We start from the raw sequence: 20890 nt of genomic DNA, 5'->3' as shown, positions 1-20890 counted from the left end.
ATCCACTTTAGGTGAGAGATTTCAATTTGCCTTTGTCGGTAGTTGATAGATCAATGACCTAAAAATCAAGTGTAAGTCGCCAATTTTGATCCAATGGTTATTTGTAGAAACCTGCACCTGACAGTTAGAGAATAGGCACTCTTTTGAAACTCTCAAGGGGCATTTGCAGAAACTGACCATGCAGGAGGCCACCAAAAAAAAAAAAGAACAACTAGTATAAAAGAAAATCAGTCTCATATGGACCTCATTCACTAATTCACCAACTCCAAAAAATTAGAAATCAATAACTATCCAAATGATAATTGAACCTCATCTATAAATTAGGAATTAAAAGTTTCAGAAACAGCCTTGTGTATAGGCTTTTTGAGTTCAGATTTCAGTTTGTGGTCAAGGGAAGCCCAAAGTGAAGCCAGTTCTCTCTGCTGAACCTGATTTGTAAATGTAAAGTCTTTCCCTGCAAGGAGACAAAATGTTAAATCTTATTTTTGCAGGCTTTTGAGTATCTTGGACAGCAGATTGGCAGACTTGCCCAGGGCCTGGTTTTATAAACAAAGACTTCATAGGGTTGTGATATGGCTTAGAGGTACATTTTCTACTGGTATTTTTTTCTTAAACAAGAGTGATTTTTTGATCTGGAAGACAATATTTTACAGGGATACTGTTCAAGAAAGTGGCACTTGGGCTGATATTCTCACCGGTTTGACTCTTGCTTAACCTGACTTTAATTCATTACTCTGGGGTGTGTGGGGGGTGTCTCTGAAACAGGATGTTTGCCTGCATGAAGTATTCTGTTTCGTGAAGATTCCTTATGTCTTTGGCAATGCAATGACCTTTTGCCTGATTTAAATATCTACTTAATACTTTCCTGGCAGCAGTGGGATGCTACTAGGTCAGAAAACAGTTTCAGGGAAATGTAAAAATAATTCCAACCCTCCACCCACGCACTGCTTGCCACCCCCACCCCAATGGTAATTTCAACGGTGCAACTCTTGAATTATCAGCTTTGCTTTTATTATTTTTCTTTTCATTTCAACTTTATTGGAACAACCTTCATAAAACGTGTGGCTATTAACCATGGAATCAAAGATACAAGTAAGAGGCTTCAGAGACAGATGACTTCTTTTTCCCTTTTCCCTTGGACTTCAGGGGTTTACCATTTTGATGTCCATGAAATGTGGACTGATGACACAGCTGTTTTCCAAACAATTGGCCTGGAGGCTGAATACAAAACAACTTATCTTCAGCGGTTTGTGATTCATCTGACAGAAGCACCTCCAAAAGCTTCTCAAAAATAAAGTGTAAATCAGACTTTTGTGTTTAGAGGAAGAGGCTGGCCCTGCGATAGGAGATTGTTTATTTCATCTCCACGGACTTTGCCGTGCGAGATCCACTGTGTGGACGCATTATTTCTTGGCGATGTTATGGTTGGCAGAGTGCTTTCACATACATTATCTCATTTACTTTTCTAGTCCCCTAACATTTTACTTAATTACCTACAGAAAAAGAAAACAAGTTCCAGAAAGTTTAAGGTTTACATCTAGTAAATGGTTGAATCAGAACCCAAATATTGGTATTCTGGCTCCCAATAAAGCCTTTTATTTTACCACCAAGTTTGCTGTGCTTGATGTAATTGTAATTTGACTCCTCAGACATTTTTAGTGACTCTGAAATCCCTGGATTGTAAAGTCCAGGCTTCTTAGCAAGGTGTTTAAGGCTCCCCAACTTTCGTCTCCTTCCTTCTATGTCTGTGTGTTCCCTCTCCGCCGCTCTACTCCAGCCACACCGGATTTCTTCCTTCTCCCTCAGCACCACAGAGGTTTCGTGCCTCAGTGGGTATGAAGCTGGGCTCCTGCTGTTTGCCTAAACTAAAGGGCTTCTCCATGCTCCCAAATTCTGTCAAATACTTTTCCTTGACGCAGGCTCGAGCCGAGCCCTTCCGGTGAAAACTTTACCCTTTTCCTTGGCATCTCTCTCTTTCCTGGCCACCTCTGAATCTCCCATAGTATTTGTGTATACATAAATTCTCAGCATTTCTTACTTGAGTCAAAGGAATCTTAGTCCTTCTCCTATGGGAGTCATTCTTTAGGTCCTTGAAAGCAATCCGTCATGAGATCTGGTGGGTCCTGCGTCACACTGCTCTCTGGGGGCCGAAGATATGGGATGGCATGCCTTTAACATAGCCAAAGGTGGTGCTTGGCTGGGGTTCATTCTGTGGCCCTGTCTCCTTTCTCCTTCCCATGCATAGTTAGGGGTCGGGGAAGGAGGTGAGCTCTGTTGAATCTTGTGGGACCTTGTGAGCCCCCTTCTGCGATGGCAGCATGGGGCAGAAGAAGAAGACTTTGCTGACATACGATGGGCCATGGAGGAGACTGGAGAGACTCTACTGGGCTCTCTGTGGAGTTGAAGGGAGAGCTGGGACTCAGCTGGGACTCAACACTGACCTGAACTCCACAGAACGCTACCTATGGCTGTGGCATCTGTGCTGGGCCCAGGTACTGGGGATTGTGAGGCTTACTCTGGTCCTGTCATTGGTGCGGCTCCAGAGGGTCCTTAGAAGTGCTTAGCTCTCAGGAACATTGAGGATAGACACCCAAAGGAGGTGGTAAGCAAAAGTGAGGGGATAAGAAGGGGCTAATCCCACAAGCAACGGATGGTGTTTGGGGACAGGCATGGGGTGTTGATTCAGGAGAGGGCAGGCAGTTGTGTGTGGCTGTAGGATGAGGGGATGGGGACTGGTTGGGAATGACACCTATGAAGACAGTGGGGTCTGGCAAACTCGGGGTCCTGTGCTTCATGTGGGGGAGATTGGGCTTGTCTCTCGAAAAGTATTCTCTGTTATGACACCTCCAGAGTAGGTCCAGAATAATGGCACCCCATGGATAGGTCAGAAAGGAACATCCTTCTTTACTGTATCATACCTTCTTTATCATACGGACATCATTTGTTTTTCATATTTTTTGCTTATAGGGTGGGGATGTAGAGATCCATTCCCAAAAAGATAACAGGAGTAACACAACTTCAAGTAACTTTATTCTTTTCAAATGAAGCAATCCCCATTAATAAATCACATAAGAAAGAGATTAAAATTTTATCCCCTTGAAAATTTTATAAAAATATTTACACACACACACACACACACACACACATATATATATATAATATAATTTAAATTTAATTAGCCAACATATAGTACATCATTAGTTTCAGAGATAGTGTTCAATAATTTGTCAGTTGTGTATAACACCCAGGGCTCATCACATCATGTACCCTCCTTGTGTGTGTGTGTGTGTGTGTGTGTGTGTGTATGTATTTAAACCCTTTGTAAGATCTTGTTTGGATTTTGAAATGGAGCAGAATACATTTTTATAAACAATTTTTAGCCTAAGTACTACATTTTTTTGGAGAGAAAAACAGGAAATACAGTTTAGTGAAATTTTAGTGATAAAGAAAAAATCTAAAAATCTCCATCATCTTCTCTCCAGAGATGACAGCTGACCTCTTATTGCCGGGCCCTCCAAAATTCTTTCCATGGATATATTTACATTTCTTAGCAAAGTTTAATTATGCTTCAATAATGTTTTCAAACTTTTAAATTTAATCCACTTTGAGCATTTTTTCCTATCAATATATTCAATGGTATAATTTTAGTTTCCAAGTATCACAGGAACATCCCTAAATGTGCCACAACTTAACTAGTTCTCTTTGGTTGGACATTTAGGGTGTTTCCAATGTTATGCTATTATAAACACCACTACAAAGAACATCCTTGAAAATAAATCATTGCGCACATCCTCTATTATTTCCTTACGATAAATTTCTAGAAGTGGAATTTTTAGTTCAGAAACGAAGCACACGTCTTTTTGGAAAGATGTTTCAAATGTATTGCTGAATTGTTCATTGGAAAGGAGGCAGGAATTTATAGTTATGCCAGCAGTACAGGAGAATGGCTGTTTCACCAACCCAAAGCAAGAATGTTTGTAATAAGAACAATGCAGGTCAGGAATTGGTCCCTGGGGTCTCGCCCATGAGTCCCTAAAAGGAAAATTGAATGAGCCGTGACAGCCCTGGGCTTAGCAAAGGAAACCAATTAGTAGCACACCAAGGGACCAAAGAAACTTCTTTTTTTGGCTGTCTTCCTAATATGTCATTTTACCATTTGAACATGAAGCCCATGACTTTCAGGAAGATGTTTATATATCATTTTTAGAATATCTAGTTCAACCATTAAGAGAAGAAAATGCATTCCAAGAATGAACTGATTTCTAGGAGGTAGGTACCAGCTCCCCTTCCCCACCAAAAAAATAGTCCTTCTACATTGTTAAAGGCAAAAACAAAACAAAATCATCAAAGGTTTGGCTGATGGTGGTGGGGTTTAAGAAAAATGACCTGGGGAGCATGGCAGATAAGAGGATCCTCTGTCTGAGAGGCCATGATTGTCCTCCACACAGAACCAAGGGGCATGAAGGCTTGAATTGGGGATGATTAAATATGATCTGTATCTGTATAATGAGGAATTATGACAGGTTGTGAGAAAAAGAAGAGAGAAGAGAGAAGACCTTCTATAAAAACCATCTGGAGTTTTGACCATTTTATCCCCCAAGATCAAATCCTGACCCAATGGCAAACAGCCATCTGAACTCAATGGTGAACAAGTTAACCGTCCGTATACACACTCCATTTTCACAGACTAGCAAAGCGTTCCGTATGTTTGAATTACACAGGAATGTGCACACCTTCCTGTCAACATGGCCATTTCAGGTTTTGCAGATGGCACAGAACCAGCACTCTCCTTGGTTTTCAGATTCTATACACTGATTGCTTGTTGAGAGTGTGAGTGTCACAAAATCAGTGGACATCCCATCCTAACCAGAAAAATTGAACTGGTACATTCGCTACACCTCAACAATTCTACATCTAGGTCCTCTCTTCAGGCCAGCACTGCCCCATGCTTGCAAGTGTGTCATCTGAGGATCTGATGAAAATGCAGGTCTGGAGTGGCACCTGAGATTCTGCATTTCAAAGCAGGTCCCAGATGATGTCGATGCTGCAAGATCCCAGGACCACACTTGGAGCAGTGAGGCCTTGGGGTGATGGTCTAAACTTGCCTGCACATAAGAATTACCTGGGGAGTTTTTAATAGTTCCGATCTCCCAGGATGAGACCAGGCTCAGCTCTTCCCTCTCCAGTGATCCCAGTGTAGACTCAGTGTGGACCAATGCAGATGCCTTCACATGTGCATGGGGAGATGGACACTCAGATGTTCACTGGTCAGTAAATTGGGGGCCCAAGAGCTGCTTACCTGATTGAATAGTCCTACATTGATGAACTTAGACACATTTTGAAAACTCAGATATCATTCATGTTAAGTTTAAAAGCACAGACAGTACACATAGTTGATATGGCAACAGTATTCAAATGCACATAGGGATGATGACTGTATCAAGTTCAGAATAGTGGTTTTTTCTGGAGTGTTCAGGAGGGGAGAGCAAGGAGATGGATTCCATTGAATTTGAAGTTATTTCTTTCAATTAAAATAGATATGAAGCACTAGGGGAGACAGAAGGAAAAAGGAAGGAAGGGAGGGAAGAGGTGAGAACTCTGGTGGCGTGACTCTCTGGCTGTTTCTCACTATAACTGCTATTTACTTTTGCAAACTTGAAATATCTTCCAATGGCACACATGTCCCATTCTTGGGTAGCCTGAAACATCAGTAAGATGAAACAAGGTTCTAGAGCTATTCGCTATGAAGTGGTTTGAAAGGATGACTTACCTTACACCAAATTCTCACTCATTATGATTAGAGCATCTTGGCATGCCCGATCTCTAAAGGGCCTTTCCAGAGAACGAAGGTCAAGGCTCTCCTCTTACATGTAAAACAGATATAGAAAGGAGAAGCAGTCTCTGGAGGTTACAGAAAGTTGAGAGACCCTGGGGTTAAACTCTGGGCTCCTGGGGCACTTGGGTGGCTCAGTGGGTTAAAGCTTCTACCTCTGGCTCAGGTCGTGGTCTCAGGGTCTTGGGATGGAGCCCTGAGTCGGACTCTCTGCTCAGTAGGGAGCCTGCTTCCTCCTCTCTCTCTGCCTGTCAAATAAATAAATAAAATCTTAAAAAAAAATAAAATAAACTCTAAACTCCTACTTTCTGCCTGGGTGTCTCCCGTCTACCAGCATTTGGGGGCCTTAAATATCCCTCCACCCAGAGTGTCCATGTGGAACAGTCCCTGGTGTATTTCCATCAAGGATTGCCTGCTCTGTCTCCTCAAGGCTGTGCCCTCTGGGACCCCCACCCAGATCCCCCCCACCCCAACACATAGCAGTAGAACGTGATGACATTGCCAGCATGTTGTGAGGTGTAAATTCCCCCAGGCTGTCCCCTCCCCTGCAGGTGCCAGGTAGGTGCAAAACCAAATTCTCTGAGGCAAAAGCAAGGAACTGACAGCTCTCAGAAATACTAGCTCATTGGAGGTGCTGGGGTTTTGGTTGACCTCCACTCTATTAACAATTTTATGGCTATTTTTTTCCAGTATTTTGTACAATTACATTTTTTTGTGTGTGACAGTAAACATTTTCCTGATTTGTGTCTTGAACTTTTTATTTTCATATAAAGATGCCCCTGGTTTAATAAGGAAAAAATGTTGCCATATTTTTTTTTCATTTTTAAATCAATAAATAAGAGTGAAAAAAGTGGAAAAAAATAAATAATTAAAAAAAATCAACAACCTGTCCCCATATTAAACTTCAGATTTTCCAAACAACCAGAGGGACAATGGTGTGAATAATCCTAGAATTCCAGAACAATTCAATTTAAAGGCAATGATCACTGCATGTGAGTCAGTTGGCGTTTTTGTTTTTTGTTTTTTTTTCGTCTTTCCCCCACATCACCTTCTTTTGACAGGTCACTGAGCTGAGCTGGAGGCCGTTCTTCTGAAACAGTGGGAAAAGGGGCTGTTCTGGAAATCTGCAGCTGCTGGGGATCCCACCTGGGAGGTAGCTCTGCCCTAGAAATACATCTTCGGGAGTTGATCCGTTATGTTCCATCCCCTTCCAGACCCTACGCTGTGGAGTACGGACCATGTTCGGCAGTGGCTGGAGTGGGCAGTGAAGGAATACGGCCTCCCAGACGTCGACATCTTGCTGTTCCAGAACATTGATGGGAAGGAACTGTGCAAGATGACCAAGGAGGACTTCCAGAGGCTCACCCCGAGCTACAATGCTGACATCCTTCTCTCGCACCTGCACTACCTCAGAGAGAGTAAGATGGTCCCCGCTTGGGGCCGAGATCACTGGCGTGCTGGTTCTGGCGAGCCTGAGCCGAGAGAGTTCACAACAGTCTGTGAACAGCTTCTTCCTGCCCTCACCCATTCTCATTTAGGGTCTGAGACAACCAACTGCTTACAAGGCCATGATGTAGGTGAACATGGTGAGAAGCAGCCAGTGATTTTCCCAGAAGCCAAAAATTCATGTTAGCCTTCAGTTCTCTCCACCACGGTCCCCTCCATTGAGCAGATCACGTGGCAAAGGGAACCAAAGCTTTATCTGGTCACACATGATTGAACCTTCATGGTGCCCCACACTGAAACAGAAACAGAAATGCTCCTACCACATGGGAATTACGGGGTTTATCCTCCCTAAAGCTAAACCAAGTCCCCTACCGATCCTGCCTGCACACAAAAGGAGGGAAGTTTCCATTTGGGATCATGAGATGTGGCTTCACCTGACAGAATGGGAATGGCATCTTGGCGATTGAGGGCATGAATTCACCAAGTTTGCTGCATGCTTTAATTTGTCGGACGTCAAGCATGGTTAGCAGGAGACGGAGGTGGTGCGGTAGCGGGGCGGTGTGAACTCTGGTGTAAATGCTTTGCCTGGCATCCTGATCACTTACTCCCTGAATGGAATATGGGCCCACCTAGGGTTTAACACGCTAACCAGCAGCAGGGCCATGGAGAGATTTCCAAGCATCCCCGGATATGAGGGTGGGAGTGGGGAGGTGTTTTTCTTCCTTCTTTCTTATTTTTTTAAAGGAAGGTAATTCTCTCTCTCTCTCTCTCTCTCTCTCTCTCTCTCTTTTTTTTTTTTTTCATTTTGATGTTGCTTCTGTTTTGTTTTGTAGCTCCTCTTCCACATTTGACTTCAGATGATGTTGATAAAGCCTTACAAAACTCTCCACGGTTAATGCATGCTAGAAACACAGGTAATGCTGGCCCTGCCCCTTGCCCACAGGACGAACGCAGGCTCTTGTCCACAGGCTGCATGCTTTCAAGATGGCAGGCGGGATGGGCAGCTCATCAGGAAGGCAGAACCCAGAGGATGGTTGAAGGCAGGAGGCTCTTGCGGGAGGTACCAGAGCCTACAGGCAGGGGGCGCCCTCTGGTTTCTGAGCACTGCCCTTTCCCTAGGACGATCAAAGGATTTGAGATGTGCAGAATTAGCCTTTAGCCATAGCCTTAGCTCAAGTTTGCTGGATTATAATCTGCTGCTATTATTCCCCAAATACGTGCTGTGCTGACTATAGAGACTAAAAGCATGTTTGATATGAGGGGACCCTTAGTATTCTTTTTTTCTTTTTTTTTTCTTTTTTTATTCTTCAAGGAATGTGTACTAGGACAAGCAGAAGTTTTATTTTTCCCATTGAGGAAACGTTTTAGGATATTTAACTTGTCTTGACTTTAGTCTTATTGCACAGACTTCGGACATTTGCAAAAGGCAGTAGTAGAAAGAAAAGCTCATGTGTTACTTTTGGTGAACTTTTGTTGAAAGGGAAGTTATAATAATTTTGGAGGATATGAAATTAGTGGCTAACCCAATCCCTGCTATTCTATCTCTAACCACAGATTCTGCATTCTCTTTGTGTATTGCCTGAGCCTGATAGACTTTAACAGGATGCTTTGTCCCTGCTAACCTTCCCCTCCACCCCCACCTCCCCTTATAGTAGAAGCTGGCTTTCTGCAGATGAATGTGCTCTTGGCTGGCCTCCGTTGTCTCCCTCTTGATAAAGACCAGTGTAGAAGCATGGCCACAGGCTGCTTACCCCACTGTGCCAGCCTGTGGGGACCCTCTGCCACCACTCAGGCTAGGGGAAAAACCTGCATGTGCTGGCAAGGTGTGGGTCACTGGCTTGTAAGCAAAGAAGCCAGTTCATGGCCAGCCTCACGTGGAGGTACAGCCATGTTCCAACCATTCGCCAGTTTACTTTAAAATGTGTCTTGTGTGTGAGTCTAGGTCTGAGTGTTACAATGAAATTGCTGCTTAATCTTGGTCCTCAACATTCAGAACATTGTGCTTTTAATGTGAAGTAAGAAAAAAAAAATGCTTCGAGTCAGTCTTGTGCTTTTTCAGCGGAGGTTACACACATCAGCCTATTAATGACCTTGTGGCCAGAAATAACAAATAACTTAGACAAAGTAATTTCCTTCTTTTAGGAAACACCTTTGAGCTATACACACTTTCTGATAATTTTGCAGTTGTTTTAAAAAATGCATAACACTGAGGGAAAGTTTCAAGAAGGCTCTGTTTTCCTTACTTTCGTGACTGTGAAACATTGAACAATCGAAGAAAAGGACAGCCAATTCCAAATGGACCAGACTACAGAAAGCGAATTTTTTTCTGCTAACGACAGGGGCATTGATTGAGAGAGAGATGGCGAAGCATGCATTTGAATAGAGATGGGGAATCATTTTTAATAAGATCCATATAGTCTTTGACAACATATTTATAATCTTTTGGTATGATTTTCCAAGGGCTCTGTCAAATGTTTTGTGGATTTTTTATGCAATTTAAAAATGAAAATACGCACCACAGAATTTTTTTTTTTTTTAAATAAAATGAGATTGCTGTCAGGGGAGGAGGACGCACAGATGGGCTTTAGCAAGAAGCCGTAAGATCAAAACACGAGACACTTTATTACAAATGGGGCACAGGACAGCTTGCCACCCACTTCTGTAGTCAGAATCAGTGTTTGCCCCTTGTGTCTGTCCCTTCCTCCCCAAAGTCTGGAACAGCAGGCTCGAGGGGGACGCCTTCCTTTGGTGTCATAGGGCAAAGTCAATTTGGCACGGTTGCTGAGATCAACAACCACAACAGACCTTCACATGTTTTGTCTTTCCTTTTGTCTGCAGGGGGTGCAGCTTTTATATTCCCAAATACTTCAGTATATCCTGAAGCCACGCAAAGAATTACAACTAGGCCAGGTACGAAAACCCCCCTGTGTGATCTGTTCCTTGAAAGGCATCCCAGGATGGCCCGTGAGATCCGTGACCTAAGTCACGTGAGTCAGAGGGAGCGGATCCTGGGTCTTGAAGAGAGTCCTGAGCAGTCTCATTCTTCCTCTGTGGATTAGAAGCCTAAATTCGGTCAGATCCTCTCATTCAAAGATCACACCAAAGGTCCTTGACTGCAGAATTCAAAGCAGATCAGCCCCTTCACGATACTTTAAAAGACAGATGGGCAAAGATGGTCCTCAGATACCTGGCAGTAAGGAGTCCCTCTGCTTTCCGGGTCATGGAAGGACTTCTGTCCTTGGGGAAGCACAGGAAGCATGAGGCATGCCCTTAGCACTAGGCATGGATCCCCAGATGTCACAGGAGCCCGTCCTTCAGGGCAGAATCATGTAAGAGATAAAATTTACATCAGACTCTTACTTTATGTCTTTCATGAGGATTTCGGTAGGTAATTGATTTACATATCATTCATGAAAAAATAAGTATTATCCAAGGCTTAGTAGTGACAAGCACAGTTACATTCTGGGGGTCAGACTTCAGAAAGCATCCTGTCTTCAGAAACCTGGGCTCTTTACTCCACAGATGTCCGGGGAGCGCCTCCTGTGTGCCGGCCACAGAGGTAGAAATGACCCAGCTCACAGGCTCACGTACATGTTTTGCCCAAACTTCTCAATGTTTCAGTAGAGTCACCTAGAGCCAGAGATGGACTCACACACATGAGTAGTTAACCCTAAGGGCTAGCATCATGGAGCCAGAGACAGACATGCACACATGAGCTGCTTCTAATGGTAGAGACTGTAGGAGCAGCAGGGCTTGCAAAGGTACCTCCTGTAGAAGGAAAAGGATGCTCTGCAGGGAGGGGCCACATGCCAGTGGAGGACTAGATGTTTGCAGATGGACAAGTAGAGGGAGCACGTGCATGGCGTAGACCTCTTTCCCTTCACTGGGACTTGCAATGATAACATGGTGATTCAGGACAGCGGGCTGGTTTTTCCATAGTCGTTCATGGATCTGAGACTCATGTCTTCCTGGACCCAAGCTGTCACCCTTTGACCTCTGGCTCACGTCCAGGCTGCACAAGACTCGTTTTGAATATATCCAGGGCGCTAAGCTTAGCACCACCATGTCTTTCCAGTGAGAAAGACGGGACCAGTGAGCTACGAAGCTTCTCAGAGTCTCTCCTGCCCCAACACTGCCCTGTTGCCACCTTAGTGCCATTAGGCTGCTGATTATCTTTTTCTCAAACCTCGGAGGAGGGCTTTGTTGCTCTGCTCCTGGGGAACACTTGGAAAGGCTTGGCCAGAGTGCTTGGTTACCTCTGTCCTGGTAGAGACTTCCCAGGCCAGTTAAGTGAGGACAAGACCCTGGGTCTAGAGTGAACTAGACCATGAAGAGCCCCACCATTTACCTCTAATAAATGCATCCTTGGGAAAATGGAAGTGTAGGGAAATCACAATGGTTTTGTGAGCATTTAAAAAACATTTCCATCCAAACTTAAAAAAAATAGAAGCTTTCTAAAATGGGGGTTCGGGGCTTGTTTGCTTGCTTCCTTGTTTGCTTGAAGCTGCCTCATAGGTGCCCCTGACTGAGGTGCAAAATCCAGGGATTGTGAGCTAGTTGGAGATTTGTCAAAAGATCACAACACTGGCCAAGTCCACTGGTGCAGCCCAACGGTCAGACCAGCTAGCTGGTTGCTCATTGCTACAAAGGACAGTGTATCCTTTTCGTATTTTAGGATATAGTATATTTGGAAGATACGGCCTCCCAGGTATATAGAGAAGGGGAGGCTGGGAGGTGACGGCAGGGACACCCCTCTGTGCTTTGTCAGGGGGAGGACATGCAGCAAAGTCAGATGCACCTTGCATAGCTCTGATAAGCCTCTGCCTTGGGGCCATGGTCCGTGACCTGGAAGAGATCACAGCTCCGTATCTCCGTACCAGTAAAGTAGGTTTCTGAGACTCAGTTTCTATCAAAAGTATCTGTCTGGATGACTGCTACTGTGAATGCCAGGGGAGATACACACATATTGGGATATGACTATAAAGAGTTTGAATCAGACCCAACACTGTTTGCTGAAAGGCAGTTTCAGGGGTTTAACCTTGGAGAAGAGAGTGACTTCTCTACTAGGCGGAGGCAGGGCTCGACTTTGAACGAATGCACACACGCATGTTTCACTGCTTTGTTCATGCCTCTCCTTTCTCTTCCCAGGCTTGCTCCTATTTGCTTTGTCCAAACGTTCCCGATTCAAAATGATCCCGTTGCTCAGTTAACATGTAGAGCCTTTTCTCCTCTACTCTTACAAAGTGTTAGCACAGAGGTGTATCATTTTACGTTCTATTTTCATGGTCATAATTACATGGTGTTTCATGTTTCTTGAGTTGTGTCAGAACTACCAGAAGCCCTTTCTCCACCTCTGTTGTAAGTACCCTTGTAAGTACCCTCCTTCCTTGCTGAACACATGCCTCTTGGAGCCATGGCCCCTTGGGGTCTCAAGTGACGTAAAAGAGACAGGTCCGACTCATCAAACCATGCATCCTGGTTTTTGACCTCGGGATGTGTCACCCCACCTGGCGTCTTATGGGCAGTTTATAGGAAAGCTCTGGTGTCTGCCGACAGGGACATTGTGAAATCCCTTCTGTCCTCTTCCATCCGCACACAGTCCACATATCATGACACGCATCTAGGATGTGCTCAAAAGAGACTGGAGGGCTGAACCAGCAAATGCAGCCTTGACTTTGACTTTTCAGCTGGTGATCTTCAGGGGTTTCTCAGGTTCTTAAATGATTCGTGGTTGGAGTTCACAACTTGGTGACGTTTGGTGTCACCAGTCGAGTGGAAAAACAATGCAGCTGATGTACATTCTCCTACATCAGGTGCTATGCAAAGCCTATATCCCAGCTCATGGCTAAAAATGTACTCTTTATGTCTCCCTGGTTAGACCTACCAGACCAACCTACACAGCTAGGAGGCAAAGGAATACAAGATGTTCCCAGATCTCCATGTCTTTGATAGAGGATTTTAGAAGCCTGGAGGATGGTCTGGAGGAAAACAAGGGAGAGTGACTTAATCACATTAGGGTTGACTCCAAAACTTCCTGCCATTGAATAGGGGTTTATTGGCTGGTGCTGGGCAATAGCTGGCTGCCTTTCTGTCTTCTCATTAGCATCTAGATTCATTGACAGCAGGCAGATCTCATCCTTCCCTCCCTCCCCCAGCCCAGCTAGGGCCCTTCAGCTCTGCTTTGCAAACATGGCATGGATCCTGCAGAATGCAGACGAGCTCTCCTGTGGTCCAAGTTCTGGTCCATTAAAAATAAAGTAGGCGGGTGGACGTCCTGAGGGCTAGAGGATGTTCATCTTTAAGCTTGATGAAAACAGAATACAAAACTTGGTGGACTTAACCCTGTAGGAAGGAGAGTAGAATATACATGTTTTCTTGATTCAGTGATGCCCAGGGAAGGGAGTGGGTGTGGAGGAACAGAAACTGATCCCAGCTCCCAAGAGATAAATTAAGGTGCTGGTATGGAGGAACCCAATGCCGGTCAAACTCCGTATTTTCAGTTTTGTGCTTTTTAATCTGGATCATGGCATAAAACACACTTCTATGGTAACTCTAAGCTGCTCCCAAACACTTTTTTATAAATTTTGGTTTCTAAATACACAGCCTGTTACAGAAAAGATAACAGACCCAATGCCAGAAAGCAGCCTTCTCTGACACGGGACCTTCTGCCAAGTGTATGAGTTAATTACCTCAAAGATCACACAGTTCAAGAGAGATGGAGAATGTGTTGAACCGAATGCCAAAAATTAAATGTAAAATCTGTTCTTAGTAGAAGTTCTGTGTCCTAATGTTAGTAAGGGACACATGGCAAATGCTCCTGGAGTCCTAATTTCTCAAGCAGCCCAAGAGGAGAGCTGCCCAGCAGCAGCCATGCTGCGGGGTGGTGTGGCTGGAGGGGTCCCTGCCGTGGCCTCCTGTCCCAGTGTGGCTCCATTCAGTCCTGCCCAGTGTCCCCTCCCACAGGAGGGAGGCTCAATGCCCACAGCGCGTGAGCGGTAGCTGATAAGGAAGCACAGGACCAGAATTTCATGAACGAAAACAAAAGCCTACTTATCTTCCATGGCAATATGTTTATGAACATGTTAATCATCGTTCATATAAACATCACAAATTCTTGGCTAAAAATCAGACTTGGTGTTATTTAGGTCCTGACTTATTTTCAAGGGAGGATGGAACATGGTTATATATCCTAAGAAGGATTTATGAAAAAAGGGTTTCAAAATATTTTTCTCTTGGTAGTTGGGTGTTTAATTTTTTCCAGTCACAATTTCATGAGCAACGCTTTTATGTTCAGGGTGGGACGAGACCAGCCTGCTGACATTTGCTGTTCATTCTCTTGCATTCTCTCCAGTAAAAAAGACCCAAAGTAGAGCTCTTTGCACGCTTCTGTTCACTTGTACTGACACACTCAGATAGTAGTTCTGAGATCTCTATCTGTAGGAACACAGATTCCCGCCTAGAAACAAGTACTGGAAATTGTCTAGAACATGTTTGCTCAAACACATTCAGTGTGTTCCCAGGTCACCTGGGATCTTGTCAAAATGCAGATTCTGATTCAGTAGCTCTGGACTGAGATTCTGCCTTTCTCCCAAGCTCCCAGATGTTGCCAACCTTGCTGGCTTGCGGATCACACTTTGAGATCTAGGATCTAGAACATGTTTCGGTATTGTCTTGCTTTTACATTTGGTCAGCAGAAGCCTCATATCAAGATGTGTCTGTCACCTCCTGAGTTCACCTCAATGCTGTTATAGTAGACTTAACTATACATAGTAGACTATATATAGACTTGACTATGGTAGACAAGTAGACTGGTCTCCTTCTGAGACGTTCTGACACTGAAACCCTGGCTGACCAGTTTTTTTAAGACAAAATGCAACTGGACAAGGGTCTGTGTACAAAGGGCTCCCAGAGACTTAAGTTGAAATTCAGTTGTAAATTGATAACGGCTGCAGATTTAATTCCCGTGTGCAATCCCAGCACCAGAAAAGTGAGACTCTGAGGAGCTGAGTGGGAAAAGATTCTGGTCCAAACTGCAAAAATGCCAGCAGAGAAGGAGGGGTGAGCAATAGCAGTTTTAAAAAAAAAAATCATCTTACTTAACCAGCGCTATAGAGGGTAGGATTTCAGAGACCACACTGGTCGAGTTGCTTGTAGCCAGACAGACCAAATAAATTAAGGCAACTCTGGGTTGAATTTCACATTGCATTTCAGTGGTATTCTCTTAGGGATCTGAAAATAAGGAGAGATGCATCTTTAGCAACGCAGTCAAACTTTTTGAAGATGGACTCACCAGATTACCAATCTAAAATAGGGCCAACTCATCTGTTTAAAGAGAGGCTTTAAACTCATTGACTTGCCCTGCCCTCTGAGTGGGATTTTGTAGCAATATCCAGGTGTGCTGAAGTATCTGACTGTGGCCTTCAGTTGGTTCAGAATGACACATGGCATTGAACTGAGTCCCCATCAATCCAAGAAGACATAGTTTTGAAGTGGATCTCTAATGGGATTTTGTGTAGAAATCACTTTATGTATGCACAGTTAGTAAGAATATGCATGGTAATGTTCTGGAGTATATTTTCGAAAGAACCTTGAAATGACTTAAAATCTTCATAATCATTAATAGAACTTGTGCTGAGGTTACAGAAGTATAGTTAAATTTGCATTGCGAAGTGCAATGATGATTTAGGAGACAAATGATAATGCATTGGAAATACAAAGAAATTACTGGCTTATGCTTCAGCTTTTTTTTTTTTTTTTTTTAACGTTTAGTTATTTACTTGAGAGAGAGAGAGAGAGCATGAGCAGAGTGAGGGGCAGACAGAGAAGCGGACTCCCCACTGAGCAGGGAGCCCAATGCAGGGCTCCATCCCAGGATTCTGAGATCATGACCTGAGCCAATGACAGACACTCAACTGACTGAGCCACCCAGGCGCCCCTAGGCTTCAGCTCCTATGCTCATTGTTAACATGCTAATTATTTGTCTTGTGATTGATTTCATGCAGTTCTTTTAGAGAAATTCTAATTTCATTTAGAGGAAGAGATATTTACATAGAAAAAGAACAGGACACTTAAGGCTGATTTAATATAACTGGGTGAGATTATTAAAGAGAAAATGAGGGGTCACGGAGAGAGGCAGCTGGCCAGTAAGAGGATAAGTGGGCATGTTCGTTTCCAGGGAAGAAGAGAAAGAACATGAGTGTGGTTTGGTGGACTTAGGGGCAGTCCTCGAGCAAGAACTGGTGGACTTACAAATTTGTGAGCACTGGTCTGCATGAGTCATGAAGATAACAAAGGGGTGAATTCACGTCAGTTGTAGGTAGAAGCAGGTCCACGTAGATTGTGAGAAACTCAATATGGTCTTGAGCTATGATGATTGTAGGAAGATTTTTTGGAAGACGCAGCAAACTGCAAGAATCTGTCAGAGTTGTCAGATCAGTGGGTGAAAAATGTTAGATCAACAGACTAAACAAAATGATAATTTCGAAGCAAACCCCAAACCTAATGGAATATAGGTTTGGTATTTCTATGGATTACTGGATTTCCATCCACAGTATTTATTCTAATAAACACAAAAATTATGGCAATCACAAAAAACACAGAATATATCTATTATAAATTACATTATTGATCTTTTAGTTGATTTGTTTGTCTTTGCAGATTTACCTTATGACCCACCCAGGAGATCAGCCTGGACTAGTCACGGCCACCCCACCCCCCAGTCAAAAGGTACAGTGTTGGCCTAGCTGCTTGAGTCTGCATGTCACAAGGCAGTAGATATCCATTGATGGAACACATAACAATTTCTGCAGCAAATCTATGCTTTTTCAATGCATAGAGTGTTTGTTCCACTGGCAACAAAGTGCAACTGATCTTTAAATGCAATGATTCTTTCTCTGCTGGGGTTATGCCTACTTCCATACTTCCATAACAAAAAGAAACAAATGATGTAATGTATTTCAACAAGGACAAAGGCAAGTCTCATGAGATGTCTGGGCACAGATTAAATACTGGGTGATTTCCTAATCTTGGCCATGTTTGAAAGTATCTGTAACTTTATTTTCCTGGTGACTTCCCCTTTTCTGTTTCGTTTAGACTATGATTCATTTTAATCTGTTTCTCAAATTCTTTTTTTTTTTTCCTTTCTGGTTTTGGAAACAGTGTTGTATAAATAATTTTTTTAAAATATTTTAAAGTGCCCTCTCTCTCTCTCTCTCTCTCTCTCTCTTTTTGCTACAATTTATACATTTGGTTTCATTAGAAAGGAAATTTCTTGCCATTAAATGCAACTTAGTATAACAGTAAGATGACATGTTAATAACTAAGATAATTGTTGGAATGGTGCTATAACACCATCAAAGACTTATGGTTCAAACAGAAGTTACAGCTACTCTGTCCTTTGTTTTTGGATTTTCAGCTGCTCAGCCGTCTCCTTCCGCAGTGCCCAAAACCGAAGACCAGCGTCCTCAGCTAGGTATGTTTTCAGGGAGCGTCTTGCTGGCCATCAAAAAAGAAGTAGATTTAGTGCGCGTATTTCTAAAATGTGTCACTTCCTACATGAAATTAATGATATTTTATCTTCTTTATCATGGCTCCATATATAAAATGGGGGCCAAATCATTGGTCTATTCAATGGGGATAGCTTGAGATTTTGCTAAAACATTTCCGAAGTCTATGTAGTGAATATAGAGAAAACATTCTGTTGCACGCAAGCTGCAACTGTCAACTGTGACAGATGAGTTCTCATTTCTCCTTCAGGCCACGTGCTGCATGCCGGCATTTTGCCAGGTCCAGCGTGGAGGGCTTTGGAGGGTCATATTGCCAGTATGCCGAGCAATATGGCCAGCATGGCACCGGGGCCACGTGGGGACATATCTCGTTTGCCCAATTTCTGTCCAGGGACTTAGAGAGCTGGGTGTTGGGAACCCTGAGCCAAACCTGCACTTGGCAGCCAGCTAAGAGGCCCTTAGCAAGAAATTTCTCTCAGGTTCCATGTGACATCCTACTATATAGGAAGTGGTTCTAGGTGACTTCGGTGTATGTGGGGGGGTGGGGCGGGTACATTCAACTCTGAAATCTGGAAACACAAGTGGGTCAGCATTATGCCGGCAGCAACATGATACCGAGTCATGATGCAGTCTTTGGTCTTTGGGATTTGACTACTTCCTCTTCTTTTTTTTGTTGTTTTGTTTTGTTTTGTTTTCTGTAGATCCTTATCAGATTCTTGGACCAACAAGTAGCCGCCTTGCAAACCCAGGTGAGATCATGCTGGTGGTTTTGCTCCTAACTAAGTTACCCTTTTGGGCTGTGGCTGTTTTGTAAGATTAACTTGTATTGGTGAGAAATCCCTTCACCTGAACAAAGTTGAGTTTAGATCTCATTGGATTATCTGCCTAAGTGGGAAGAAATGGATCATATTAGGAATTAAGACATTAGCTTCCGCAAAGAACAGTATCAGCTAATGTAAGCTATATCACTTCCCTTGGGTCTCCGACAACAGACATTTATTGCCTCACAGGCTGAAGGCCAGACGTCTAAAGTCCAAGTGTCAAGCGTCAAGTGAGGGCCGAGAAGAATGATCTGTTCCAGATCTCTCTCCTTGGCGTGTAGATAGCTGTCTTTTCTGTGTGTCTCTTTACCTGTCTTCTCTGAGTGTGTGTGTCTGTCTGTGTCCAAATTTTCCTTTATAAGAGCCCCAGTCATATTGGATTAGAACCTACCTTGACGTTACTTCCACTTGGTCACCTCTATAAAGACCCTATTGCCAAATAAGGTCACATTCTGAGATCCTGGAGGTTAGGATTCCAACATAGGCATTTTGGGGGGACACAACCGAACCCATCGCACAAACCAATTAAGTAATATCTTGAAAAGCAGAACCTTAATTTCTACTGTAAGGCTTCAGATCTAGGATCACCATCAATGCACTGCCTGATTTTGAACTTAAAGGCTAGGAGAAAGTGTGCGTTCTTAACTGGCTCCCTTGTGACCCGTACTTGCCAAGGATCGTCACCTGTCATCACATTTCAGTGCCCACCAAACTGTTTTATTTGTTTGTACTCAGATTAAAGCCAGCTGTGCTGGCCTCAGCTTCAGAAATTCACAGCATATGCTTAGTATTCTCAACAGCACATTCAGATGCCAAGATGACACAGGCATATTGCAAGGACAAGCTGGAATGTATATTTCCTAAACACTGAGGCCAAAATCGGATTGGGAATGGAAAAGTCCAGATTCAATCAGCATGCATCCCCGCAAGGGAATCTATATTTTGAGAACATGAAATATCATCATTACTGAGTGTCTGAAGCTTTAACATTCGGTTTTAGGTAACGTTCACTAGTTCAGCAAATGCGTTTAGGCATTTGAACTAAGGGACTGTTTCATTTCCTACTCCACCCTGGGAACTGGACCAGGCACTCGATAATTATTTGTTGAATAAATGAATGTGGGGAATAAGGAGACACTGTCCTTGACCCTCACGGACCTGATGTTCTGGTGGAGAAATGAACACAGGTGGTTACAACAGAGCCACGGCCTCTGTTCCCTTCAGTGAGCATCCAACTGGTGGCCAAGGTTCCTGGGTCTCTGGCCCCACCTCGTACCTGTGCTCACGTATGACAGCTCCATAACTGTTCAACTAAAAATGATTACCATGTTTTGAGATGACTGTTACCAGTCGTGCTTCAGGAAGACTGATCTGGCCGCGTTGTTCAGAATAGAACGAGGAAAGGAATGGAAGCAGAAGCACTCTGGAGATGTTAATAGAATCGTGTGAAATAACAAATACCCCCCACCCTGCGTAATGCCCGGGCAGGCTCTCATGTTGCTGGGGCCGCCAAGTGACAGCCCAGACAGGGTATTGTGTACCTTCTGCAGGAGAGGACTCAGAGATCCAGCAACATTAGGTAACTTCCCCGGAGTCACATGGCCAGTAAGAAGGGAGGTGAAATCTGAGCCCTGACTGTCACCCAAGTCTGGTTTTATTTTCTCATCCTACGCCGCCCCTGAGTAAGCACGAGGGAGGAAGGAGGGCTTGGAGAAGGAAGGCCAAGAGACTAGAAAGGAAGGATTTCCATCTAGTTCTACGACTGTTCAGACACTGGGAAAACGCCTCGGTGCCTGGCAGGTGGGCAGGTCGGCAGGTCTGCACCGGGGGTGAAGATCGCACATTGCGTCACAAAACCATCCTCCCTGGGCCTGGGGAAGGCGCCAACATCCCCACTCAGGGCTGGAGGATAAAGATTTATTTTACCCCGCTTATAATGAATTAGGCCTTCTCTCCATCTCTCCTTGGGCTGCCTGTCAGTTGTGTTCATGTGGCCTTCTGACCCCAAACCCGGAATGTCTTTCATCTTCCTGTGAATGAGAATGCCTCTTCCTGTTTGATTCTATTTTCCTATTCTCTGATAAATAAATCCTTTATCACTTAAAATTGCTGCCTTTGCTCTTTGTACAGTGCAAACTCTACTTAATCGTTTTAAATGGAAAGGTGACATCATCGTGCATACGTGGGCAGGATAATGAGAGCATCCCAGTGTCTCTGTCCCAGATACTCATTTGATGTGCATTTGATGGGCTGTATTTCTCCTGCTGAGAGGTGTGTCCCTGCAG

General features: G+C 43.8%; 1 protein-coding gene across 6 annotated transcripts in view; it reads left to right on the top strand.

Moving 5' to 3' along the window:
* The window catches only part of ERG (ETS transcription factor ERG), a 240559-nt gene that overhangs the window by 212330 nt on the left and 7339 nt on the right, over positions 1 to 20890 (top strand). For 5 of the 6 annotated variants that reach the window (XM_032355008.1, XM_032355001.1, XM_032355017.1 and 2 more), the window contains 6 exons: positions 7048 to 7251; positions 8113 to 8193; positions 10118 to 10189; positions 16937 to 17005; positions 17694 to 17750; positions 18486 to 18533. In XM_032355008.1, coding sequence (XP_032210899.1) covers positions 7048 to 7251; positions 8113 to 8193; positions 10118 to 10189; positions 16937 to 17005; positions 17694 to 17750; positions 18486 to 18533 — 531 coding nt within the window. The remainder of the gene's footprint in view (positions 1 to 7047; positions 7252 to 8112; positions 8194 to 10117; positions 10190 to 16936; positions 17006 to 17693; positions 17751 to 18485; positions 18534 to 20890) is intronic. The other variant, XM_032355047.1, reaches the window with a different exon arrangement.

This window comes from Mustela erminea, chromosome 1 (genome assembly GCF_009829155.1).
Source record: "Mustela erminea isolate mMusErm1 chromosome 1, mMusErm1.Pri, whole genome shotgun sequence".
Taxonomy (NCBI): Eukaryota; Metazoa; Chordata; class Mammalia; order Carnivora; family Mustelidae; genus Mustela; species Mustela erminea.
The sequence above is the reverse complement of the archived record's forward strand: the minus strand, read 5'-3'. Positions and strand labels throughout refer to the sequence as shown.